The sequence below is a fragment of the Paramisgurnus dabryanus genome, chromosome 20 (assembly GCF_030506205.2).
Source record: "Paramisgurnus dabryanus chromosome 20, PD_genome_1.1, whole genome shotgun sequence".
Classification (NCBI taxonomy): Eukaryota; Metazoa; Chordata; class Actinopteri; order Cypriniformes; family Cobitidae; genus Paramisgurnus; species Paramisgurnus dabryanus.
This window is the reverse complement of record NC_133356.1, coordinates 21,784,740-21,812,408: the sequence shown is the minus strand read 5'-3', so window position 1 is coordinate 21,812,408 and position 27,669 is coordinate 21,784,740. Positions and strand designations below refer to the sequence as shown.

Here is a 27,669-nt window from a genome sequence, read left to right as displayed (position 1 = left end):
AAAAAAAATATATTTTTTGTTACAGAGAACAATATTATTAAGCGCAATCTTGAACACCCTACAAAAACTGTGTTCGAATTAAAGCGTTGCTGCGCAACCGCTCTCATGTTACATCACGTTTCCGCGAGATGAATTAGATAGCACATCGTTAGACATACTCTCGCGGTAACCTGATGTCAAACTACGATCGGCTTGGGTAGCGGCATATGAAGTCAACACGCTTAAACCGAAGTCATGTGACATTGTATCAGCTGACATCACTCGAGTTCAATCGGGGAGGAAGATGTCTTGCGGTACGATAACATTGCTGGATAAATTATCACCCGAAGAATGTCCCAAAGTAAGTAGCAGCAGTAGTTTAGTATGTATTACGGTATTAATTAAATAATACCAATACACATTGCGTTGTTGATTTAAATTTCACGTCAGTCTCGCTTTGCAATCAGCGTTCTGTAGAATCAGCTTTGAAATAATGTTGCATGGTCACTCCTTATTTTATTTTATTTTTTATCTAAATCTGATCTGTTTTAAACGGAGCACGCATACTACAGGTAAAATTATTGAAATGTGTGGGCCATTACTACCCAATGATTATGTAGTGTGTATTGGCATATATCACATCCACATAACAAAGTCACATAACATGGAATTAAAACATCTTACGTGTTCGTATCAATTATTAAATGGTGATACTATATATTAAATGGATACATTGTCTATATATTTTGTGTATAAGGTGTACTGTAATTTCTAAAGGTTGTCATTAATTGTTAGACTTTCACTCACTGCACTCATGCTGATATAACAATAAGTGGCATTGTAGTGAAGATAATGGGTAAACACTCAGTATAGGTGCCAATTCTAGGTTTATCACCAGGTTCACGCAGGTGTGTCGGCCAGAACACTCCTTAAGGCCAAATATTGCAGAGTATGCAATAAAGAGCTGAGAGATATTCTTAATGTTCAGTTTATTCTTCCTTTTCTTGTATGAGTGAGTTTAAATATAATTTGCATAATGTGTGTGGTTTCTATAAAGAGAGAACAAAATACAAATGAACAAGGGAAACATACATATACTCATTCCCCTCTACATTACAATATAAAATAAACAATAACCAGAAAATATTACTATATATCTCTTAAACTCTAGAAACGTAAACAGAGAGAAAGAATTCAAACACTTATCAGATTCTCTACCATACATTAAGTTACCAATAGCGTAACTATAACATACTGTCATTTATAATATAAAGCCTTAATAGCATTCCAGATAATAATATTTAACACCACATAATACTTTACTCAGCCACAATAATGAACATTTATAACAACAAGTGTTAAATAAAGCAAACATGTCTAAACATGATATGAAATATTCGATCCGACGTATTGAATCAGGTAGACATAATTAACATAACGGTTGTGTAGCGACCCTTAAACTCTTAATTAACATATCAAATAACAGAAATAACAGCGCCAAAAATACAATATCACGAGTAATGCAGCAGATATAACTTTACTTACTTTTCTCATTCACGCACACTCTGAGGAAAAATGACACCCGCAATTATGTCCGAACCGACGGACGATCTCTGTAGTACTGAATATTAATTGAAATGACGAACGCCTATCTCTATCATACTGCATACTAACTGCGTGACAACGAACACCTATCTATACCGTACTGCATACTAGCTGCGTGACATCAGATAAAATACACAAACCAGTGCGCACTTTTACTCTGTTACAGGCACTGAATAAATGGGAGAAACATGAAACATAAAGCATGATTGACAAAATAATAACAACTCTAACATAACTTTGAGGCCTTTTCTACAGGCATTATTTGAAATAATTGTTAATAGTTTCTTTATTGTTTTCTTCTAAGCTCTTGCACAGGGTGGTGGATGGAGTGTGCGGGCGGCGGGGTCCGTCCCGATCAGATTACAGAGACAGATGGAGTTTGACAGAATGGATGGATTTATTGAACAGTCTCTCATCTTTCATCCGCTTTGCTGTAGGGAGAGGATGCTCAGATCAAGAGGTGAGGACAGAAGAACCTGAACAGACCTATAAACTTTATACTTACCTGCACATAAATTTGCAATCACAATGAGTAAATAGTCACATGATTTAATGTGCATTTGGGAATTCTGATAGGAAAGGGAGTGATGTCTGAATTCTGCCAGAATAATTTCTGCATGTTTTCTTTATTGTATTAATGGATGTGTAGGTTCGTGATCTGCTGAGTGACTTGGATCCTGCTCGTGCCGAAGCTGTTCTGCAGTGTGTGCGGTCAAGGTTGGATGAGATCAGACATGCTTTGGTGGACAGAACCAATGCCATCTCTAGCACACAGCTACAGGACTTTAACTGGCAGATAAAGGTGTGCAAGCACATACATATACAGTACGGGTGTTTCTCAAACGCAAGGGCGCGCCCTATGAAAGCTGTTTCCTTCCGAGTACAGTCCTTCTGACAGTTCAAGGTTAGAGTCCTCCACAAGTTTAAACACTAGAATGAGACGGTCTAATAAGTGTCCATGGCAACGTCATTACGGTTTCCCCTGTGGTCTTGTCATGAAAACTTTAAAGTTAAAAGTTGAAGATAATGCAATGTATCACCACAAAAAGTTATAACAACTTTCCATTAATTCAGTACTGTGAATGAGAACCATATATAAGTGTCAGTGACGTGACGTTAATTATTTTGTGTCCATATGGTTTAATTAAATGTAAAAAGGTTAAAGCAACACTATGTAGTTTCCATGTAAAAATGACTTACATCTCCCCCATGTGGTTGAAAAGCACAACAGTGCCTGGTATCAGACACTCTTCTGCAGGCAGGGGGAGGGGCGGGGCTGTGTGCTCTACCCTCCACCGCCACTTTCAGAGTGTGCTTGTAGCAGCTAGGAGGCTGCTCAGGTTGCAGCAACAGTACAATTTGTCCAGTTAAAAGTTGTTCTATCACTGAAATAATTTTAGAGACATTATTTAAAGGTAAAAAAAACTACATAGTGTTGCTTTAAAATTTCTAATTAAATTTGCAGATTCACGTTTTTGAGGACCAAGTCAAAAATTTCTGGTTTTATTTCATTTTGAAAGAATATTTGGGGGATAATTGCAAAAATGTCTGTGGTGTAACCGGTCTGTGTCAATTGGTGTAACTAGTATTTTTTTTTAAAAATGAAAAAATATATATAATAAAATATAATCATCTAGTTTCGTGTAATATGATTTTTTTACATCATATGTCAAATTTTTATATCATTTGTCAAAGATTATTTAGAAAAAAGAGCTGTTTTCAGCATATGTCAGGACAAATATTACAAAAATGCATTAAAATTTTAATTTATAAATAACTAACAAAATTATATTTTTAAATGTTTTTTTTTTTAATTACGTTTACATGCCATCAAGGTGGATGAAATATTTAATATTTCTCATTCTTTGGCGCAATTGGCAGTTACACCGTTTCACATTTTTATTAAAATGATGCAAATGTATTTTTTATTGCATAAAATTAACATAAAAACCATATGTGCATTGAAATAAATCTGATGCGTGGTTTTAAAACAAGTTTTTTAAAAAAGATTTTTGAATTTCTCATCATGCCAAACCGTTTTTGTCACTGACCCATCAACCATTTGTGGTCTCCAAGTTCTATACAGAATACATTGTTATTAATTTATCAAGGAAAAAATCAAGGAAAACATAAATGCCTCATGCGTAAAACATGTTTTTGTCTTGCATTTCATACTGATATTGGATGACCATTGTGCCCACTCGTTTCCTACCAATGTTTGGCTTATATTTCAGAATGAAATTGGATGACGTCTCGCGATGTTTTCTGAATGTGTGCAAAGGATTGTGGGTAATTTGAGAGCATGAAGATTATAGTTCGTGCATCCTACAAAAGTGGCCCAATTAAAGGCATGAAACAGAGGTTGCCTTCGAAGCATACTTCGGATTGAAATGTCCTTCAACGATGCGTGATGACTTTGCAGCCGAGATATGCAGCCTGCCTAGGAACCGTCCTCGCGGTTGAGAAACACCCTACATTTTCATATGTAACAATGTAGTGATTAATATTGACTGCATTGACTCCTCTTTCTTTCTCATCACTTCATTGTTACCTCCAACTCACTCTAGCTGGCATTATCCAGTGACAAGCTGTCAGCTTTAAACACTCCCCTGTTAAATCTAAGTCTGGACTTGAAAGATAATGGAATTCAGAGATCGACAAACATAGAAATGAACAAAGAGGAGCTACAAACACTCATCAGTGCCTTAGAGGCAGCTAATAAGGTAATGCAGTCAAAAACAAATTTTTTTTTATATACAGCAGCATCCATTACACAGCTTTCCTGACACATGTTCTGTTCTAGGTGGTGCTGCAGTTGAAATAAAGAGACCAGAATCAGCAATTCTGATGTCTTTGCTGTAAGACAACGCCTGCATGCTGGCACACGGGAACCTTACACAGAAACTGGAAATAGTAGCTCTGACTATGAGCTATTTAAGCAAAACTCAAGGACTATAAGTGTTCATGATGTTCACCAAAAGAAAGCTTCAGTTTTATAGGGTAACACTGATTTGTTAGAGGTGCCAAATTATTTGTTATCTCAATTAATAAGTCAAATCCAAGGTGCCCAGTCTGCACATGAATGTTAAAATGTGTTTAGTTCTCTTGTTTCTTTGTTGTATGAATGAAATTCTGCCCCTTCAATTTCAGTTGAGGGCAGTCTGTAAAAACAAATAACCCTTAAATAAAGCATTCATCGTGTTTTTTCACAGCTTTGTGTCCAGCATTGATTCATACAGTACTTGCATACACCAACAAAGCTTGCAAAATCACAGATCCATATTATGATTGGTTTGGTGAGATATTTTATTTAAATTCATTTTAAATGTTTACCTCCTAGACAACAACTGTGCAATACAGTCCAACAGTCCATACACAATCGCCATCTCCATCTCATTCAATACTTTAAACATTTCTCTACAACACACTCCCGCATAAGAGTGCACAGACCAATAGCATAAGTTCAAATATAAAGAAATTATACATGCTTATTGGTTCTAATAGGATATTGTGCAAAAAATACACTTTGTTCGGGGGAATTTGCTGTTATAGGTCAAAACAACTTCTATGAAATAATGGTCTATAAAACATTTAAGTTTCTCTGTATTTGCTTGTTTTACTTTCATGTGTTTGTGTATTCATGCTGATTCTAGCTAGAGTGAATTTGAATACGCTTTGTTTATTCTTTTACATTATTTCATCTGCTTGATGGAGTCACAAAGTTGTGTTCAACAACCAAACTGATGATATTCCAAGCAGATTGTCAGTATAGAGTGTTAGAAGCGATTTATTTACATAGCTGATTATACAATCTCAAAGCAGGGCATTAGGGAAGCCCTTGAAACATTACTCTGTTGTGATACCCCGCGTGGAAATTTATTCTGATTCTACTCCGTTGTATGTAAAACCCTGTAAAATGATTTATTTTCCTAAAAGGCACAAAGTTTAGCCATAAAGACTAAAACAGATTAGTTATTAATCCCTATCTTCCATTTTAATGAGTTTGAATAATACATAACTCACATTGAACATGTGTAAAGCTATGCATACTGTATCTGTAAGCTAAACACATTTCCTGTACCTTATAAATAGTTATATATGAACAATGCCTATATCTTGGTTATAACTACAATCTGATTACTAGTGTCAGGAAGTTAAAATGCAATCCTGAATTTCTTTACAGTATTTCTAATGATATGAAGCAAGGTATTCATTTCATGCAAATGAATAATTTAAAGGGGCCATGTCAAAATACTTTTTTAAGATGTAAAATAAATCTTTGGTGTCCCCAGAGTACGTATGTGAAGTTTTAGCTCAAAATACCATATAGATAATTTATTATAACATAAAAATTGACACTTTGTCAAACACTGATCGCAATGACGGTGGTTTGTTGAAATTGAAACTCAATTGTGCTGTAAATTATTTTCTCTCTCTCTCTCTCTTTTTCTGCACTAAATGGCTGTGCCGTGGTTGGATAGTGCAGATTAAGGGGCAGTATTATTATAATAAGATCTCCTTATGACATCATAAGGAGAGCCAAATTTCAATGACCTATTTTTCACGTGCTTACTGGGTTGATCTTTTTTACATTTTCTAGGTTGATAGAAGCACTAGGAACCCAATTATAGCACTTAAACATGGAAAAGTCAGATTTTCATGCCGTGGCCCCTTTAAATACTGGGCTTTAAAGTATAAAAGTGAACTACTGTATCAACCTTTATATAAGCAGGATTCCTGGGTTAATAAAAAGTTTCCCAAAAACATGATGACACAAGAGCTACTGTACATTATCTTTGAAAGTATTGTCTTAACCAAGGCCTGTATACATACTGTAGCTGTACATGTTCTGGGTTTAATACAAGATAAGGCCAAGCAGCATAGTGGTAAAACAATATTGAATCATTCCTCAGTTATTGTTTTAAAAAGCAAAAGTGTGGTTAAAGTAACAAACTTACAATGGAAATAAACCAGGACAGCCAAAAAGCAGAAATGTTAAACTTGTACTTTTGTAAAGCACTTGCACTTAGTTATTTAGGGAAAACCTGTTTATTATTTAAGCTGTAAAGTTGTCTGCATCGTCCTTTTCAAAGTAAGAAGCAATACATTTTAAGGTGAATGTTTTGAGAATAATTTCTGTAAATGGTGCTTAAAAGATTACATTGTTTTTTCTTTTCGTGATTTTAGGTTGCACTGAACCAAGTATGTTCCTCTAAGACCACACCAAAAAGTTGTTTAATAACCTCCAAATGCTGTTTTAAAGGTTAAAGACCGTCTGACATTGATGTGTGGTGAAGTTATGCAGTTTGTCTGTCTCTCTTGTGAGGTTGCAGTCGGGTCTCATGAAGCAAAAATGTGCAAAAATCCAGTGTCAACTTCAAAGTCATATTGAGCATAATGTTTTAATATAGGCTAGATCTAAATTAAATATCTAAACTATTTACAGAGGAGGGCTACGGTATATACTCCCCCTCCATCCTGTCAAGACTTAATTCAAGACTTAAGTGAGGAGGATAATAGAGTCTGACCTGATGTGTGGATGACTGAGTTGAGTCCACGCTGACCCCTAGTGGACATAATAGAGCCAGTATACTAGATTAAAGAAGGTGTAGGTGATCGGAAAGATGACACGGGACCATTTGTCGATGGCATTAACGTCTGTCAGATCCGGAATCTTAACCTTCAGCTGATCGGCCTTTCTTTTCAGATGACCCTTTTTACGGGGCATTGGCCTCTCCATAGAGGCGGTGGGTCGAACGTAGAGGTCACGAGCTGTGAGGGGCTTACGGTATTGGATGCTGGCACTGTCGTAAGAGAACATGGTGTTCCTTGGATCCCCAAGAGCACCAAGCATCTCTGCCCCGCTGAGATGCAGATCAAGGTTTGTCAGGGGAATGTTTCCATGGATATCAATCTTTACAAAAAAGGAAAAATAAAAATGGGACTAATGGTTAAAAGGCGCAATGAGAGTTTTACACATAACAAAAATTAAAATTGTGCTTAACATATACATTTAAAATGATATGCAGTGTATGCATAGAGAGATGCAGATGCATTTGTTCTTACCTGAATTTTGTTACTCTGCATTCGACTCTTCTCATTGTTGCTTTTTGCTGCTTTTTCTGCCACTTTCTTCTGTAAGTGTGGCCCACGGCCGAAGAAGATGTAGTTGACAAAGGCATATTCGAGCAAGGCCAGGAATACAAAAACAAAGCAGCCCATCAGATAGATGTCTATGGCTTTCACATATGGGATTTTGGGCAATGTCTCCCTAAGGTGAGTGTTGATTGTGGTCATAGTCAGAACAGTGGTGATTCCTGAAAAGAATTATTATAAAGCAGGATTAGAAAATGTTTAAATTGTACATTGTCGAGAAAGTCAGAAGAATACAAGTTAGGTGTTTGAATGGTGGGAATTTCACACAAACACACCCAGTGCCACTCTTGCTGCTGATGCATCATAGTTGATCCAGAAGGAGACCCAGGACAGGATGGTGATCAGGGTTGAAGGCATGTAGGTCTGAAGGATGAAATATCCAATGTTTCTCTTCAGTTTGAAACTAAGGGACAGGCGAGGGTATGACCCTAAAAGTAAGTCATTAAAATAAGAATTGAATATCGATTGGCTACACTTACACAAAACACAATCTGTCTTTTTAAGAGGCAAAGACTGCAGAGTTTTCTTAATCTTACTAGTTTTATAAAACTATGTTAAAATAAGACATGTACAATAAACTATTCTAACTATTTGCAGAACAGGAGATGTTTTGAAAAATTTTAATTGACTGTTTAACAAACTTAAAGGTCCATTGTGGGGTTTTAGCGACATCTAGTGGTGAGATTGCAAATTGCAGGATAAACATGTTATCCAACATAGGTTCTGTCCCAAATGGTGCACGCCATGTTGACTTTCGGTCTCGTGGCCTTAAATTGTGCATGCTCGCTTACCGTGGGTTCACACCAGCTGCGTTTGAGGCGTCAAATTCGCGTCTACCGTGTCTAGTTTGCCGCATTTTTAAGTTTACTCCCTTCATTCGCGCATGAAATTCTAGTCATCGAGACATTCACGCAGAAATTCGCGTCATGGGAGGGGCTTCTGCCACTCCGCTTGCTTCCTGTAATCACGTCATTACTAGAGCAAGCTCTTGATTGGTTAACGCGGGCGTTTTTCTGCCAGAGTTCAAATTTTTCAACTCGTGTGTTTGCCGCGGCAATGTTCAATTCACGCGAACTAGACGCGCGAATGAGGCGGAAACGCGTCTACTGCGCTGCACTAAACGCCTCATTCGCGCCGCGAGACCTCCAGACACGCATCAACGCGTCTTTACATTGACTTAACATTGAAATCACTCGCGTTGATGCCTCTACTGCTGCTGATGTGAACGCAGCATTAGTCTACGGGTCGGAAACCCGTCTACCACGCTGCGCTAAAAGCCTCATGTGTGCCGCGAGACCTCCAGACACAAATGGCGCACTTCATGTTGACTTTCGGTCTTGTGGCCTTAAATTGCACATGCTCGCTTACTGTGGGATCACACCAGCCGCGTTTGAGGCGTCAACATCGCGTCTACCGTGTCTAGTTTGCCGCTTGAACATTTTGAGTTTACTCCCTTCATTTGCGGGTGAAATTCTAGTCATTGAGACATTCACACAGAAATTCGCTTCATGGGAGGGGCTTCTGCCACTCTGCTCGCTTCCTGTTATCACGTCCCTACTAGAGCAAGCTCTTGATTGGTTAAGGTTAATTGAGTTCAAATTCTTCAACTCACGTGTTTGCTGCGGCAATCCTCAATTCACGCAAACTAGACCCGTGAATGAGGCAGAAACGCAACTACAGCGCTGCGCTTAACGCCTCATTCGCGCCGCGAGACCTCCAGACACGCATCAACACGTCTTTACATTGACTTCACTTGCGCTTGACGCCTCTACCGCTGCTGGTGTGAACGCAGCATTAGTCTACGCGTCCATAGGGTGTCCCATCTGTCATTTTTAGACTCCGAAGTATGCTCATCAGCGCCCCCTTAATGCTATCTCTGGCGAAGCTAGCACTGCTGCAGGCTCCACACACTTTACCAACCCAGAAGTCCTTGCAAAAGAGCAATCAGTCGACGGATGGGAGGAGTTCACACCACTTCGCTTTCTTTTTCCGGCGTGACGCTCAAGTCTGTCCCAAAATACAACTCCGGTGCGCCCTCGTGAACTCGCCTCAAGGGTCCCTTAGGTCTGCACTACATCAAAGTGTGGACTCTGAGAAAGTCCACAAGTCTGCAGTGTGCCATTTGGGACAGGGCCATGGTGATGAAATGCGCACTGTAGAAACATTGCAACAACCTCCATGCAAGGAACCTGCAGTGTATGTACATAAACGGCTCTTTCTAACGTAATAAAAACAATACAGTGACTTTGTAAGGTCTTTATGCACAACTGATTATATAGGTACGTATATTTTATTGCATTTTTGCCAAGAGATCCTTATACAAGTTACACATTGGACCTTTAATTCATTTCACTTGTTAAACAAAGCAAAATGGACATTTTTAGGGCAGCTTTTTACATTAAATGAACTTGTCTGGGCTTACAGTGTGAAACTAAAGTAAGTTTGGTGTAGTTCTGATATGCAGAGATGTGACTCATCTGATGAATGTACAGAGAACAGACTGTACCTGTGGCAAAGACTGCCTTTTTAGACAGCGTCTTATAGTCGATAATAGAGAACTGTGGCAGCTCAATGTTATCCACACCCGTCACAGAACTCCCACCCTGCCAGTAAAACTCAATGTCATCTGTGGTGTATCCATCTGAGAGACAAAAGCCAGACAGAAAGATTCAGAGCTCACACACACACCTACAAAACGCCTCAGCATCATCCACAAAGGGAAAGCTGGATCCTTCAGTTTCTCATGGTCTCTCTCGTCAGTGCTGTAAATCAGCATGCGACTGCACTGTGAACAGCTCTGTGAGAAGCTTGTCCAGGTCTGTCAGACAGGATTTTCCCAGCAGACGCTCTCTGCTTATCTACAGGACAGCACAGCGATCCACAACACTAGAACTTAATTAGAGGATTTTCTCTGTTCTTCTTCATTACGTTAAATCAAACGAATCATCAGCCTAAAGTCCTTAGTGACTGACTGAAACCCAATGATAATCCAAATGAAGGTCTACAGTACTCTGTCCATATCTTTCTGTTTCTTCATATTAAGTCGATGAAATTGCTTATGTGTTCGATTTTTAAAATTCAAATTAAACAGAGACGATTTCTGTGATTACAGTACAGTTAAGCAGTGTTGTATTTGAGATTGGTCCATTTTTTTGAGTGTCCATCAGCAATCACTTGTTGCTAAGGCTTCTGCAATTACTTTTTATTATTATTTATTAACATATTAGGGTTAGGTGGATCATTCAGATGAATTTGAGGAGAATTTGTCTTCGTCTTAACACTTTGAAGTTACGATCTTGAGTTGGTAGCCTATAGATGGTTCAGTGCCCTATTTGGACTTTTATAATAGCAGAGAAACCACCTCACATAAACTGAACTATAAACAGTAGCTAGTTTAAATTAGAGCCCGACCGATAAAGGATTTTGAAGGCAGATAGTGCTGCACAATTAAATCGCATCGCAATCGCGATGTCAGCCTGTGCGACATCATTTCTATGTGCGACATCAAACTTTGTTTCTATTCTTGCCATTGGCAATGGCGGATTAGCGCCACCACTTGTGTCTATTATTCAAGCTCTCAGCGGAAGAATATACGGGTGTGAGGCGTTTGGAAAAATAGGTCCACAAGTTAACAACGAATGCTAAAACAGCTGTTGGAAAGCATCTTTTGCAGCGATTTTTGTGTGAGCATATCAGTGAACACCCCTGACCACTCGGTGAGTTTCACGTCTTTGTAAACGAAAGTTTAATGCATTTTAGAAAGGATTGTTCCAGTGCACCTATAAACCCATTGTAGAGGTGGGAGGTGAAACACAAACACCCGAAAATTCTCTGGGCAGCCGCATATGTCGAAATTTCAGTCAAAACCATTCTATTTCACCATAAACAATCTGAAAACAGGGCTTTAAGTGTAAAATACCGAACTTGTCTTTTAAAACCCATCAAGTTGACTCATGATAATTAATAATCGCAATCGCACGACGCAATATCAGCAACAATAATCGCAATGGGAAAATTACCCAAATCGTGCAGTCCTAGCTGATAAAGATACAAATGTTTGTTGGTTTTAAAATCTGATATTCCGATATATCGGCCGATATTTTTCAAAAAATGTGCAACTAAACATTAACAGATTTCCCTAACATTAGTTATTTGTAGTTATTTATGAGTTTTAAATAAAAAAAATATGATAATGCATTTTAAAAAGAAACTTGTTTCTTTTATTGACAGAACAGAACAGAGGAACATTAAAATATATTAAAGTTCTGATAAATAAAATGTATAAAAATACAAACTTAAGATATGAAACGTAAAGTCCTTTGAACAAAAACACAAAAACAACAACAACCAAATCAAAGTTACCAGTTTTATAAGACTAGGTTCATAAATATAACTTTGAATAGGACTGGAGACAAATTCTGTAAGTTCTGATAAATAACAACAACAGCAAAATATAAACTGCTGATCACTTGACTCAGGCAGTGGCTAGACGCCTAAATCTGGACCCCACCAGCAGCTACTGGTTCAGAGCGCTCTGTCAAAAACACCAACAGTGAGGAAATGTAATGAAGGCTGTTTCGTCCGTTTTTTTTAAAATATTCATTTATCGGCCATTATGAATGCCGATACCGATAGTTTGGAAAATGCCTAATATCGGCTTGCCGATATATCGATCGGGCTCTAGTTTAAATACACCAGATGTCCGTCATCCCCTTTACCTACAACCACGCAACAACGTAATTCTAATCCATTTAATTGATTTTAATTTATTCTGGTAAAAAGAAACAAAAAGTCACGTAAATAAATACATTTTTTCCACATTACAGGGAATGTCGCATGTATTATGTGTACATGGTAAATGTGACAAGTTTTGTCAGCTGTGATGTAAAGTTTTTTTCTTCATGCTGTGATACTCATCTCAGAGCTGAGGCACGACAGCCGCTTTACAAGGTTACAGCTGTTTGCCCAACAAAGCAGACATCCAATTACAAACACTGTCTGGCACAAGTATGAAAAGAGATGAGAGGAAGATATGAAAGAGCAAAAAGATGTAAAGTCTGAGAGAGAAAGTCAGCACAGTGAGATCCTCTGCAAGTATAACTGAGATGATGCATACACACCGTAGTTGATTGCAGCAGTTTTGTCCTGATGCTTTTTGCTGCATTGTACTGCAACTGTTACATAGCATGTGATGAGATGCTAGAATCGGCATCTTCCTCGCTTTCTATGAAAATTAAACTTTGGTATGAAGATGAGATCTGTATGTATTAAAAGTGCTGTGAGAAATGAGAGTCTATCTGCATTAATGAGCTCTGATTTTCTCGGGTATTAATGTGCTACCTCACTCCCTCCTGTCAATATAACTTTCTCTCCTTCTCTCACTTTCTATCTTTATTGACTTCAGATGTTTGTTTATGAACACCTGCTAAATTACAGATTTTCTCCTCGAGAGATACATAATTTCTCCTCAGTGTTGAGCAAACATAGACTTCTGCATCAAAACCAGCGAGACCAGCGGGATTAACAATGTTTTCTTACTTTAACCTATAGTACTTCCATATTTTTCAATATATGTTTACCATATTTACCATGCAGATTATGAATATCATTAACAAAGCCTTAGCATGGTATCTGAGAAAATTATTCTGATGATATAAAACTTTACAAGTAATGATTACCGTATAAACACAAATTTACATTCAAGTGAGTTTTGATTAACAATTATACCATTCACAGCACTTACAACTTTCAATCTCCAGCGTACAGTTCTGCTCATCCAGTGGATATCTGCGCAGATCCATCATACATGCAGCTGTGGTAGTTATCCTGCAGATATGAGGTCAAAAACAACACAGTCACTATTAGTTTAGTGCACCTAATGTGATCTATTCTTTCTCCGAAATGAGATTTTCCCTTGAGTATGTTTTTTTTTTACATGAAATAAGAGGGTAAATAAATATAAAAACTGGCTTTCCCACAATTTCTAAATGATGAATTTCCATGACTTTCCCCACTTATCTGTTGTTAGGCAATACACACAAAGCTGTACATTTAAATAGATGGTGTGACACCAATCTGCTTCGATATGGCCATAATAGAGTAACAGTAATGTGATCTATATTCAAGCTTAATGCTTACTCAGAAATAGCCATGCTTAATTAAAGCTGCAGTCACACTTGAGCTCAATGCTCCACGTGATACCAGGCCCAGATTATCCATAAAAGGGATCGGGCGAGTGCCCTGGGGCACAAGCCAATAGGGGGACACCAAGGGCTCCAAACTGCAACCAAATTTTGAGACATCACCAGCATTTTTTACAACAGTGTGCCGTTGCGAATTTAGACACGGGCAGCTGCATTTTGCATGGGACACCAGTGTCCACGTTTTTACCGCTCATTTGCTTGACACGTCAAACGTTTTATGTCACCATGCACTCATTTAATCTACCAATGAGTCTAAGGTTATGCAGCTTCGCGTGAAGTCAAACACACCTTAACACATCTCACTTAACTGGGAGAAGGTGCGGGTCATCAGACAGCGCATAGATGAGAGATAAAGAGGGAGAACTTATTAAATGTGCAGTGTGTAGATTTTAGCAGCATCTAGTGGTAAGGCTGCGTATTGCCCCCCTCCCTTTCGAAGCACATAGAGAAGCTATGGTAGCCACACAGGACAAACATGTCATCGTCTAAGACAACGCAGTGACAAACGCTCTATAGAAAAGTATGGCACAAAATGGTGGCTTCCATGTAAGATGACTCGCGGTGTGTCTGTCAGGATCCTGTCAGAATCATGTCTTATATTATATCTAGTCTTTGTGGCAGGGTTCTGACAGTACCATGTTTTGTGTGGGAACACGTGGCATTAGATGTTTTTATCCAACCACGTGTTTTCCTTGTCTTGTCTCTTTTACCCTGCTCCCTTTGTGATCCTTGTTTGTATTTATTGTTTTCACCTGTTGTCCTCATTATTTGCTCCCCTATTTAAGTCCTTGTGCCCATTGTCCTGTCTACGTAAGTACTGTTTTGTTCCTGCTGTTAAGTTAAGAGACCAGTTAAGTCAAGTTTATTTGTACTGTTAATCTAGTCCAGTTTATTGTCTCGTTTTATATATTGTAGTCTCATCCTGTCAGTGTTTTTGTTACTTAGTGTCTTGTATATCCTGTCTTGTTTTGCCCCCTCGTGGGTTTTTGTTTTCTTCTTTATTTAATAAAGTCCTGTATTGTGTACTCTCGTCTGCGCTTGGGTTCATCTGTCCCCAAACTCTCACAGTGTGTAGATAAAAATCGCTCATTCTAAGGTAATAAAAACAATAGTTCATTTTGTAAGGTCTTTATACACCACTATTTTATATTGCATTTCTGTCTAAAGATCCTTCTAAAATTTACACACTGCACCTTTAACACCAGAAACATTAAAGTCTAGAATAAAGGTCTTAGACTTCAGGTGCCATCAGGAAAACTGGATAGAAGACGAGAAGAGATACGTGTAAGGATAAAAGTATTTCACCATGCCAAAACCAAAATAATATTGGAAATATTAATGTTTGTGTGTCACAAAATGTAGTTGTGTCTTATTTATATGATCATTTTAGCTGAGGTAACAGCAGAACGTAGACATTTGCTTGTAAACATTAAAGGTGACATAGAATGATTGAATGGGGTATTTATCCTTGTTCTGTGATGTGACATGTACACAAAAAAATTTTTGTTTGGGTCTGTAATGCTTTAGAAGCTTCCTAAAAACCTCTCTCAGATAGCTCTATTAGGGTGGGGGATTTTAAACAAGTGGTTTTGCACCTATTTGGCTCCCCCTACTGGCTTAACTTGCAATCTCATTACTGATTGGCTGACTTTGCTGCCACTCAAAAAATGTAGCCAATTATTTTAAAGTAGAGGGGCAGGGAGATGCCTGTGATGTCATAAGCATCAGTTTTTCAGATTGGGCCGTTTTCTGGCTGACATTTCTAAAAGAGGAATTTCTATGAGACTGAGATGTTTAGCATGTCTAGCACTTTTTGTATGTTCGTGAATGCGGGTAGACTACCATTATTCAACAAAGACAAGGTAAAGGTTTTTCATTCTCTGTCCCCTTTAATAGTGGAATAAACAAACAGAAATGTGTTTTGCTGAAATTTACATTTAAATGTAGAAATATATGCAATAAAACATGTAAATAATGGTACTGTATATTTATCATCTTATATGTTGCAATGTTAAATTTATTTAAAATATACTGAGAAGCCAACAGGAAGATCACAGCGCAAGCACATCTCAATTTTCGCAAAGATGCGTTCTGTGTCATTGCGTCCTTTCCAGTTCCTTCAAGGTTGCCTTGCAAGACTGGTCTCCATGAGAACACAAGTCTGTTCTTTACATTCTTGGAATTGAGAAACGGCCCTACTTTCCCTCTTTATTCCACTTCTGTTTAATTGCCTAAACACATCTCAGTCATGTCTGCAGGTGCTCTGAAATGCCTCTGGCTGGATCCTAATTACGCTGTGCTTTAATTAACACAGAAACACAGACAGTGCAACCTTACAGTGCGTGACTTCTGCATGTCTGTGTCAACTTATGATGAAATTGCTTCTTTGTTATGCAGTCCAGGGTGAGTTTGGGTTTACAGCACTTACAGACATCAGCAATACAAACATACATGGTTTATTTTTCTACTTAATATAGTGATATTGAGTCTCTAGAGCAGGGATGGGCAACTTCGGTCTGGCAAAGTTTAGCTCCAACTTGCCTCAACACACCTGCCTAAAAGTTTCTTGTATGCCTAGTAAGACCTTAATTTGGCTGCTTCAGGTGTGTTTAATTATGGTTGGAGCTAAACTCTGCAGGACACCGGCCCTCCAGGACCGAAGTTGCCCATCCCTGCTCTAGGGGCACAAAGATTGTTAGCAATTTTGTATTTTTATATAGAGAACACTGCTCTGTCCATATCTCTCAGGCATAGTAGACTACATTAGACATTATACAGAGAAAGACTGTTTAAAACTTCACATTAAACTGCAAGCCAAGCAGTGAAAGAAATGTGTGTCTGCAGTTTATTGCAGAATTGACTAGACTCACCATTTTCAGTTTGTTTAAGCTGTCTCCTTTATTGAGAGCGGCTCCCTGATGCCTGCAAATTATGTAAATTGTGAGCTTCCTTTGTGAAATCAGTTTTTGCAGGGTGGGGTGTTTGTATTTGACTTGTATTTACTCTAAAAATTCTAATAACTTTTTGTAATCCATAACATTTTTTTCTCTATTGCAATCTGTTTAAAACAAAAAATTGCAGGTTACTATACTGGAATTTACAGTACTTATTACATCAAATGACATTAAACCAACATTTCCCGTCAACACCTCAACTTCACGGCATCACTCGCGGTGGCTGGTTGCTGAAACCACGCCTGCCTAGCTCGACTCTAGTGAAAGCAGTGGCTGTTCACCCCTCACTCAAATGGCCACGCCCTTAATTATGCAGAACGCTAAGGCTTAATATAATTTAAAAGCACCTTTAAATGCAAATGAGCTACAGCTCCTCACTTCCTTACCAATAGACAATGAGCGTTTTTGGTTAAAAATAGATCTGATTCCTGTGAATACAGTCTGAGACGATGGTATATTTAGCTGCATTCGCGCTACAATGTGCTAACAAACACATTTAGAAAAACTTTTGGGTAAAATTAACCAGTCAGTCAGTGGCCGTAGGCTGTGCTTTGTTTGTGTGTTGTCACATTAACGAGAGAATTAAAACAGCATTGAGACTGCTATGGTTTGATGAGGATTTAAAAAGAAGCAGAGGGTGGATTTTTTGCAGGGTGGTTGTGTTCTTCACACACTGCCAACACACATTTATGTCCAAACACCCTGTAAAAGTAGAGTTTGCATATATATATATATGTGCCCTTTAAACAGTATAGTCTTAAAACACTTTACACACAGATTTACACATCTGTCATTTGTTAAGGTGAAAGTTTTAAATCAAAGATGGCTAATTTTAAATTACATATCTGGAAGTTCCTGCACAAGCTAAGCAACTGCCAATGAGATAAACGGGAGTGTTAACGGATGCTTTCCTCCGGGGATTATAGACTTTCTTGGTTCAAGTAGGACAGAGACAGCCTCATCTTTCATTGGTAAACAGATCTTCTATTCCCCGACTTAGACAGGATAAGTATGCCTCACTGAGCTCCAAAAAAGCAACATCAAAACCGCAAAGGAGAACAGGGTCAACCAAAAATACAGCACACATAGATCGCATACACATGTAGATGGGGAAAAATACACTACCGTTCAAAAGTTTAGATGCAGTTGAGTGAAATGTTTCTTAAAAATCTTTAAATCCTAAAGGAAAACAGTTCTCAACATTTTATTATGTTCTTACCTCAACTTAGACTATTAAATACATACCTATCTTTTTTCAATGCATGCACTTCTAATCTTTGTACAACGCATTGTGAATGTGTTAGCATTTAGCCTAGCCTCATTCATTCCTTAGGATCCAAACAGGGATGAATTTTGAAGCTACCAGACACTTCCATGTTTTCCCTATTTAAAGACTGTTACATGACAAGTAAGTATGGTGGCACAAAATAAACTTTTGTTTGGAGCCATAGGAATGAATGAGGCTAGGCTAAATGCTAACACATTCAAGAAGGCTGTACAAAGATTAAAAGTGCACGCATTGATAGGTATGTATAAATTCATCTAAGTTGAGGTAAGGAGTGGGACATAGTAAAATACTGAAAAACTGTGGTGTTTTCCTTTAAGGTAAATTAATAAATGTTTAAAATTACTTTTGTAGATTAAAATATAATTGTGGCAACATAAAAACAGCCAATAAAAGCATATAATAAATAAATTATTTTAATATTGTTTAAAAATCCGCCTAGGATGAGAATTCAAGAAGCAAGCTGCTTGATAAAATGACAAATGACTCTAGGCAATGAGTGACTACTTTAAAGAGAATATACAGTAACATAGCTTTCATGTACTTTGGATGCATTTGGTCAGATGGTTCATAGATGGTTCATATCTGTTTCGATAACCTCACTATTATTGTAAAATGCGACAAAAATCACCAACGTGGACAATCCTAAAAAATCTAATAGCGAATCTTATTGTGGACACACAAATCTAATGGCAAAAAAGAAAACACTTCAAATCACGCACCAAGATACAAGACAAAAACACACTGACCTGAGACCATAAAGCACAGTTCCATCAGGGTGCAAACGAATCATACGATTCTTTACTGTGACCCCATGAACAAAAGATTTCTTGTCATTGATGAAGTATGTATCAGGCACCCAGAGTTGATCAGCCACTCGGTTATCTAATGTGAGATTGAGAGGAATCCCCGTGTAGGAAAGACGTTTATCACGCCACGACTGCTGGAAATACATGGTGATGGTGTAGTCCTGTAAAACACACACATTTTTTCATTAGCAAATACAAGCAGGACACACATATACCCCAGACAGTAAACATATTGCACTGTCATATATCACAGTGCTGTACATTCCTCTTTCTGTCTCTGTATCTGCAGTCTCAGAGATGATGTCTGCCTGACTCTTTGACATACCCAAGCAGACGTTTACTACAACTTATTTTATAAGACTGAGGTCTCCTTTCCCCCAGCCCAGACCTTTCTCTCCAAAGTCCTCTCTATCTCAGGTCACCCATCTGTTGCCTCTGAACTGGTTGGGTTCATCTCTTTTTGACCCAACACTTGGTTGGAAATTACCCAACATTTTTTAGAGCAGGGGTCTCCAACCTTTTTGTGAGCAAAAGTGTATCGGAGCACAGAAACCAATCAAAAGTATCCTTTTTGTCTAGATTGTCTATTTACAGGATTCACTTTTGCTTGTATGAATGAATTTAGATTTAGTGCCTTTGCAAAGCCATTGACTTAAAGGAGATTTATGGATATGTATTTGTGATTCGATATTTCAATGTACTTACAATTGTTAGGTTTTTGTTTTGTTTTCTTGGAATTAGTTTGCTTTTCAATCCCTATCTTTGCATACATTATCTACTCTAGTAGGTTCAGTTATTGACATTACTGTGCACTTTTTTTGTAGATCTGTGTAAAAAGGGAAAGTCTCTTAGAACCTTCATTAGTGACAATTATTTAGGTGATTATTCATGTTAATTATCTAGATTATACAGTATATCCATACAATTGGTAGTTTGGGTATATTAACCTAAAACATTTATATTAATAGGAAGTATAATTAATATAAAATGAAAGAAAAACACAATTTTGTGAAATGGCTTGATACCTTTCTTTTAATATAACTGAATATTAATGTTAAAGTCATCCATAAATTGTGCATTTACATTACAAGCGTGCTTCTGAGTCCAACTTAAATAAGAAACACATTCCCTATTGATTATTTAGTGGAGATAGGGAAACGGTTAAAGAGTTCAGCTGCAAAACCCTCTAACATATTTTCTTGTAAATTAGCATGTTTTATCAGGTTTTTGTGTTTAAGTTAAGTAATTCACTTTAATGGCAATGAAAAGGTTATTAGTCAGTGTTTGAAATGCCTTTTTTACTATTAATATTTGTCTTTTGTCAAACTTCAAAGTGGGAAAATGAACCTGGTTGCTGTGAAACATTTGTGTACACTTAGCACAATACTGGTGTTTTGCTGCAATGCAGTTATACTAAATTTTCAATAAGACAAACAGCTTTTTTATACAAAAATAAAGAAAAGACCACAAAAGATTCAACTGATTAAGATAAAAGATTACCCATGGGATTCTGACCGGGCTTGTGGGTGATGTTTTAAAAGCACTGCTTCCAATTATTTCAATTGACCACTGTTACCTGATCACTTTACGTACCGCAAAGCTTTGGTTAAAATTCATCTCACAAAGAGCACGCACACACATCATCCAGCCTAGTTTGCAGTTCTTTAAAGTGCCTATGCAATCACTTCATAAGATACCTTTGGGAAACAAACTTTTTCTGAACATTCTTTTAATCTTGAGATATACTTTATGCAAGCATGGCTGAATAGCCTACTGTTATTGCAACTAAAACTGTGCATGAGATTGACACTAGAGTTTTAATATAATGGTTTAATATAATAATAAGTGCTAATAGTACACTGCAAAGTTTGTAAGAGAAGGTTACATTTTTTTTGGACTGTTAAGATAATAACCTTTCAGAGTTCAAGCTTAGATCAAGGAAATTTGGAAATTTTATGATATAGCACATTCAGATCTACAGTACTGAATGTTTCATTGTGTGGATTCTTCAGGGCAATATAAACTGGAAGATGCCAATCAGATTTGAAGGGTGCAGTCCCATGAGGGGGAGAGAACATGTGAGTGCTGCAGAAAAGAAGAGAAGTGAAGACAGAGAATGAAAAGACTGAGTGTGATAAGAGAGAGAGATAGAGACGTGAAAGTGCGCATGGGTGTGCCTCAGGTTTGCCTAGGACAAATGCTATTCTTAGAAGCAGCTGTTGCCCCTGACAACAGCTTAAAATCATCACTCCAGAACCTTTTTACAGAGCACGCTGACAGACAGGAACAAATATGAATAAATAATAAACAGAACTTTACACACACAAACATGAAAGCAATACCTCATATCACATGACCACATTTACTGTGCTCATCACATTAAAGACACATTAAATATAGCAGAAGACTAGGAATAACTAACTTTAGGTTAGTTAGTTAGTTTAACTTTGTAACTATGCGCTTCATGTGATAGATATGTGATGGTCTGCGATATCTTTGGCTCAAACACTTTTTAAATAAAGTTGTAAGTGTTCTTTGTTGTGCTGTTTGATTCCATAAAGAACATCTGTTGAACAAAGGCGTTCTTTTGGCACTTTTCCATTACGGCATAATGCCTCTACTGCCATGACATACTCATAAAAATGTTACGGAAACAAATCAAGGAGCGTAATACAAGCAAACTTAAGGAGCAACAGAGCATATTGATGGAATGGTGTCCTTGATTATTGGCATGTGGATGTTATTTTTTTACAGATGAAAGGGAATTTGGAAACGTGTACCACAAAACACAGATGACAACATCACAGTTTGCTTGACGGCACAGTGTTACACGTAACGTTTTGGTATCAGTACGGCTCACTTGGAACCTCAACCTAGTAGTACTAAAAAAGTATTGTGTACCAGAGGTGTAAAGAGTAGCTGAAAGCCATACTTGAGTAAAAGTACAAATTCCTTACTGTAAAAATTACTCCCCTACAAGTTACAAGTCACCAATTTAAAAACGACTTGAGTAAAAGTATTAAAGTAACCCAATTTAGTACTCAAGTATTTTTACTCATACTGAATGTTGGCTCAAAGATGCACTTGTCCTCAACACAAAGAGACATTGTAGGTCTGGGCAGTGAAAACTAAGAAAGTTTATTTATGAGGTTTTATTTCTTAATATAGAAAAGAAATCGAACACCTCCAAATTTTGACCTGGCAGAACAAACACAGATTAAACATAGTCACAGTCTTTTGACTAAAATTTAATTAAGTTTTAGTCATATTTTTGTCATCTGAATTGATTTAGTTTTAGTCTAATTTTATTCAACTAAATGCCATGAGATTTTAGTCTAGAAATCTACATTAAATTTAAACCCATTTAATTTTAGTCTGTGTACAGTACTTGAATGTGCCATACTGAAAAATATATAGCCTAACTTTGTGATATAAATATATGGTAACACTTTACAATAAGGTTCATTAGTTAACATTAGTTAGCTACATTATTTAACATGAACTAATAATGAACTGCACTTATACAGCATTTATTCATCTTTGTTAATGTTAATTTCAACAATTACTAATACTTTATTAAAATCTTGTTAACATTAGTTAATGCACTCTGAACTAACATGAACAAACAATTAAAGCTTAAATTTTTATTAACTAACATTAACAAAGATGAATAAACAATGTAACAAATGTATTGCTCATGGTTTGTTCAAGTTGGTTAATACATTAACTACTGTTAACTTATGAACCTTATTGTAAAGTGTTACCAAATATTCTTATATAGGCCTATCCTAAAAAAGATATAATTTTAATATTTAAAAAATTCCAGTAAACTAAAATTACACTAACAGAAATATGATAATGCATATTAAAAACGTGAAGTTGTTCATTTGAAAGATTAATTGTAAACACATGTAGTACGTAACACCACTCTCTCACATTAAGTGCACTACATTTCTTCCGTCATGCATCCCTCTTTACAGTAAATACATTACAGCATACTTGATTAAATGTGAGGACAGTGAAATTGTACACTTATTATCAATCTTATAATGTACTTAAGTTACTCGGGCAATCAGTACAGGACCTCGCTGGTTTATTTTGGCTTATATAGTAAGTTATATCAAGTTATGTACCAGCTCAGGTTAGCTGATAAAGTAGCATCAGAGTATATAAACATTTGTGCTTGCCTTTGAGTTGCGGGATGACCCTGCAATCGCGCATCACTTTTGTTTTGATTGTAGCATCACGTTAAACAAAGGGTCCCTTGACTGAAGCAAATGTGATATGCATCCATATGTTTGCTCTTTATCTCGTCTCTCAGATAAGACGCTAACTTTTCTCTACAGTTTATGACATACGCAGCATGCAGATGTCCCGCTACGGTGGCTCAACGCAAGCCATTCAGCGTTTGACATCAAAGTACCGCGAGACCAGACTTCTCCATATGCATTTGATTCGCTCTCGCAGTACTTTGATTTTATACGATTGCTCTGCGCAGCGCCAAATGAAGTCTGTGTGTCGAGCCAAGTCAGGGGAGTCTCAAAATTCTCAAAATGCAGTAAAGTTCACAGACCAAAAACAGTTTGTAAATCAAGATATATTTGTATGTGCATCAGAAATACATTTCTGAATCTTGTCCTGTGCATTTGTGAATCTTGAGTGCATTTGTAAATGTTGTTTGCATTTCTGAATTGGTTGTGTATTTCTGAATTTTGCGTGCATTTCTGAATTTTGTGTGCATTTCTGAATCTTCTGTGCTTCTTAAATTTTGTGTGTGCATTTGTGAATTTTGTGTGCATTTGTGTATCCTGTGTGTGTATGTATGAATCCTGTGTGTGCATATGTGAATGTAGTGTGTGCATTTATCTTTATTGAGACTCTTCTAGCTCCATATATTAACACTATAACAATGACATTTATTCTTGGCTCTGCAATACCCAGCAGGATACTGAACCACACCAGGAAGACTCAACTCAAACTCTAATTTACCCCTCCCAAATATTATTCATAGCAATTTATTCATAGATTATTCTGCTGGTTAACTAATAGATTAAATGGGCATGGGAACATAAGCTTTCAAAAAAATTCAAAAACACAACCACTACACTGCAGCCCATCCACATTAAACATCAAACATGGTTCACTAAAAACTTAACATGTACAGCATCCCTTACACTGCAGTGTGAATGTGTGGCAGATGCTTAAAGTGACGTGCAAAACTGAGCAAAACAGTGAAATGATTCACCTGGAGGAAATCATATGAGAAGTGCTACTGTAAGATGCAGAGTTTCAAAACAAACTGGCTAGAAGAGAGACGTTTTTTATAATAGTTTAGTGTTTTTATAATTCTGAATATAAAATATAGTTCAACGTATGAAAAGCAATAATTAGAAGATGCTGTGATTCTAAACTCAAAAAAGTGCATATTAACAGTTACACATTACACCAGGATCAGGATTTATTTCCTCCAACAGCAGATGAAATCAACCTCTATAATTTTACCATAACCAACTCTACTGCATTATAACTTATAACTCTGAAGACCGTCTTCATTAATTTCAAACTCAACGATAAATATTTAATAAATATTTCAGGACAGCTCATTATGCTCTGATCTTGCCATGTCTTTAAACAAGGCATGAAAATGATTGGTCTGGGCTTTAGCTGCATTATTCTGCACATTCTGATTAACAAAGTAGATTTTTAGAGACATAAAAAGACACCAATTTGAGACATTGCTGCTAATGCTTTCTATCACTCTCTGCTGCAGATCTGCACCTCTCATCAGTGCACAACCTAAAAGCTTTCATGTGCTAAAATCATTAATGTATCACAAACCAGCACAGAAATTATCCATAATTCACTAAAAAAAGCTTTTTTCTTCACAGAAAATTGTCAAAACGAAGTTAATTTTTACAACCTTAAAGCCTAAGACCTGGAGGCTATTACTGTACATGTATTTATAATACATATTCTTAGAAAGCAAGCAAGCATACCATGCAAAATATTATACATTTTTCCCTACCTACCTCAGTCCCTAACCCCAATGTCACAAAAACCTGTTGGCAGTATTTAATCTATGAAAAACAATTTGGTATGTTTTTTTTAGCTTTTCAGTTTATGGGGACACTGTGTCCCCGTAAACCATGGTAATAGCATAGTAATCATGTCATTATACACTATTCATGTCCCCGTAAACCACATTTACCAACCCACACAAATCTGCAGGTCCTGCTTCTCCCCAAGTGAACAAGAAACAGCACTTGTATTCGTTATTACCCATGCGTAAATTTCACTGTAAAAGCCTGTTTTACTCCTAAAATTGAAGCAGCTATTTTGAACTCATACGTTCTTAGACAATTTTTGCTATTTGCAATCTTAAATAATGAATTTACAAACTATTGCTCAAACTTTATTAAACATTGTTAATCTTGTTTGTTTTTTATCTAGTTGCTACTAAAGTTACTTTGGAATAACTACTATAAAATTTTCAAATGTATCAGTTTTATTTGTAAAATGATCCAGTATATTATTTTTCTTTATTACATAGGCCTGTTGAATGCTTTATTCTGATCAGATGTTGATAATTTTTCTGTAAAACGCACACTTATCCTGTCAAATGTCTTAAAATAACCACCAGAGCAATCTTTGTGGAAACGTGGTATAAGTGGAATAATTCACTCCTTTGAATTCTATGAAAATAACGCACACCTACGGTGTAACTTCATTTCGCATCCTGCCGCATTACCACCTTGGCTGTAAATTGTTTTTGAATGATTCACCAGCCAGTCATCAATTATTCCTTATGTAATAGTCATAAAATGTATGTGTCAAACTCAGTTCATGGAGGGCCACTGTCCTGCATAGTTTAGCTCCAACCAGTTCCAACACATCAGACTGGAGGTATCTAATCCTAAAGACATTGATTAGCTGGATCAAGTGTGTATTAAAGGATGGATCTAAACTCCACAGTACTGTGGCCTTCCAAGACCTGGAGTGCACACCATTGATCCAATCCATTCTCCAAACTGACTTGTCCTTTCCAGAATCACATCTCTTTTTTCTTTTCCGCAGTTCTGTTGCAGGGGTTGAACTTGGGGCTCAAGCCCTGGCCTCAGGTTTGCCCTCTCTGAAGGTTCAGAGCTCAGCTGCAGAGCTCCCTTCGAGGACAGCAAGCCAAGTTCGTTTACCATAAATCAATAAGATCTGAATGCACAGGCGAACTAGGGAAAGCACATTTAACATCTGAAGAACCTTCTGTTTCTGTTCAAAAGGTTCTTTAAGATGATAAAAGGTTCTTTAGATTATATAAATGTATAAAATAAATGTATAAAAGTGATCTTCTGGCATCACTGAAGAACCTTTTAAGCACCTTTATTTTTAAAAGATATCGAAAAGGCACATATCTAAATCTTTAATTCTTAGAATTAAAAGGAAATGTTTGCAACAAATTGATACTAAGTAAGCTATTCCACTTTTATATGACCACTTTCTCTTAAACCAGACTATCAACACCTGTGGACAGTACTCACCATGTTCACTTCCGACACCATATCGATGCTGGAGATGTCAATACTCATAACGACGTCCACAGGAGGACCTGCAAAGCGCGCGCACAGATACATCTATCTGACACAATCTCGTGACAGCTAATACTTTATCAAAAATGCCGAAAACGTGAAGATTCAAAGAAGTGCTTTTATCAGAATAACTTCTTTACCTCCGAAGTCAGGCCTTAGACGAATGTCGTATCCTTTCAGTAATTTATCCACGGTGACTTTGACGTATGACATGTTGCTGGGTTCATTCACACTGGGGAGAATTACAGTAGTAGACTATTTAAGACACTGAATCAATGCAGATGAATCACACCGATATACATACACATGATGTCTCACCTGTTCGCCGGCGGGGTACGGCCATGCGTTAAAACCACAAGCGCGTGGAGACACAAGATCCCAGCGCGCCAAGCGACCAGCATCCCTCTCATCATCGAGCGCCAGAGCCGGTAAACTAAGTCTGAAGAAGCGCAACCACACAGCAACGCATGCGCGACTATGTGACCAACATTAAAATAATGAAACGCAACTCTTACGAAAACCAAAGTGTCAGGTTGAGAGCGCGTTCCTGGTGCTGATGCTGCGGTCGCGATGCTGAGGCGTATCAGTATGCCGGTCAGATCCCATCGCTCCTGGCGTGCTTTGCTCCAGCGGGTCACTGGACACGACAGCTCACGGCGGTCCTCTGAATAAACTGTTGCTTTGAGATTTAGTCCTGTAGCCTATTCACTCGGTGCACCTAATGACAATCTTTAGCCTCGCGCAGCAGGAGCGCGCCTCATGAACTGCGCATTTTTGGACCTGTTTACCTGCGCGCGTCGGCTCAAGAGCTTCTTTCGCGCCATCTTTCAATTCGCCCTGCATCACGCGCCCGAGGCAGTTTTTTGTTAGACACTCGGAAAATGCATTAAAACAAAAGTGTCAGCGAAAAAACGCATTACGCATTGAGACTATATGAAACATGAATGAGTCAGGAAGAACGCAGAATTGGTGATTTGAGGAAAAGTAATGCGGGATTTATTGTAAAAAAAAAAAAGATAAAAAACCCAAAACACCCAAAAAATGTGAACCCTCAAACATTCTGGAACAATGTGTGAAATACCCTACTGTGGTGCCATC

General features: G+C 37.4%; 2 protein-coding genes across 5 annotated transcripts; one reads left to right on the top strand and one right to left on the bottom strand.

The window, feature by feature from the left end:
• The first annotated feature begins 208 nt into the window (after window positions 1–208).
• Window positions 209–4,795, top strand: commd8 (COMM domain containing 8). The gene is made up of 5 exons (XM_065297035.1): window positions 209–340; window positions 1,889–2,044; window positions 2,234–2,386; window positions 4,152–4,307; window positions 4,388–4,795. Exons 1-5 carry the CDS (start codon window positions 284–286, stop codon window positions 4,406–4,408), a joined length of 543 nt encoding a protein of 180 aa, XP_065153107.1. The 5' UTR covers window positions 209–283; the 3' UTR covers window positions 4,409–4,795.
• gabrb1 (gamma-aminobutyric acid type A receptor subunit beta1) lies at window positions 4,514–27,550 on the bottom strand. Of its 4 annotated transcripts, XM_065297029.2 has the most exons (9): window positions 26,890–27,550; window positions 26,712–26,803; window positions 26,524–26,591; window positions 18,932–19,152; window positions 13,484–13,566; window positions 10,247–10,381; window positions 8,016–8,168; window positions 7,651–7,901; window positions 4,514–7,498 (listed from the first exon to the last, which is right to left on the bottom strand). In XM_065297029.2, exons 1-9 carry the CDS (start codon window positions 26,982–26,984, stop codon window positions 7,151–7,153), a joined length of 1,446 nt encoding a protein of 481 aa, XP_065153101.1. In that variant the 5' UTR covers window positions 26,985–27,550; the 3' UTR covers window positions 4,514–7,150. The 4 variants fall into 4 exon arrangements, with proteins under 4 accessions (XP_065153101.1, XP_065153102.1, XP_065153103.1 ...); XM_065297030.2 differs by lacking the exons at window positions 26,524–26,591; window positions 26,712–26,803 and having other exon boundaries at window positions 26,876–27,550; XM_065297031.2 differs by lacking the exons at window positions 26,524–26,591; window positions 26,712–26,803 and having other exon boundaries at window positions 26,890–27,549.
• Between the last annotated feature and the right edge of the window lie 119 nt (window positions 27,551–27,669).

What these genes read in the sequence shown, in the direction of transcription:
- commd8 (XM_065297035.1), top strand. Translation starts at nt 284, where the DNA reads ATGTCTTGCGGTACGATAACATTGCTGGATAAATTATCACCCGAAGAA. An exon ending in GAGGATGCTCAGATCAAGAG is followed by an intron (nt 2,045 to 2,233) that starts GTGAGGACAGAA and finishes ATGGATGTGTAG; the next exon opens with GTTCGTGATCTGCTGAGTGA. An exon ending in ACTTTAACTGGCAGATAAAG is followed by an intron (nt 2,387 to 4,151) that starts GTGTGCAAGCAC and finishes AACTCACTCTAG; the next exon opens with CTGGCATTATCCAGTGACAA.
- gabrb1 (XM_065297029.2), bottom strand. Translation starts at nt 26,984, where the DNA reads ATGATGAGAGGGATGCTGGTCGCTTGGCGCGCTGGGATCTTGTGTCTC. An exon ending in CGTACCCCGCCGGCGAACAG is followed by an intron (nt 26,804 to 26,889) that starts GTGAGACATCAT and finishes AATTCTCCCCAG; the next exon opens with TGTGAATGAACCCAGCAACA. An exon ending in TACGCTGGAGATTGAAAGTT is followed by an intron (nt 10,382 to 13,483) that starts GTAAGTGCTGTG and finishes TTTGTCTCTCAG; the next exon opens with ATGGATACACCACAGATGAC.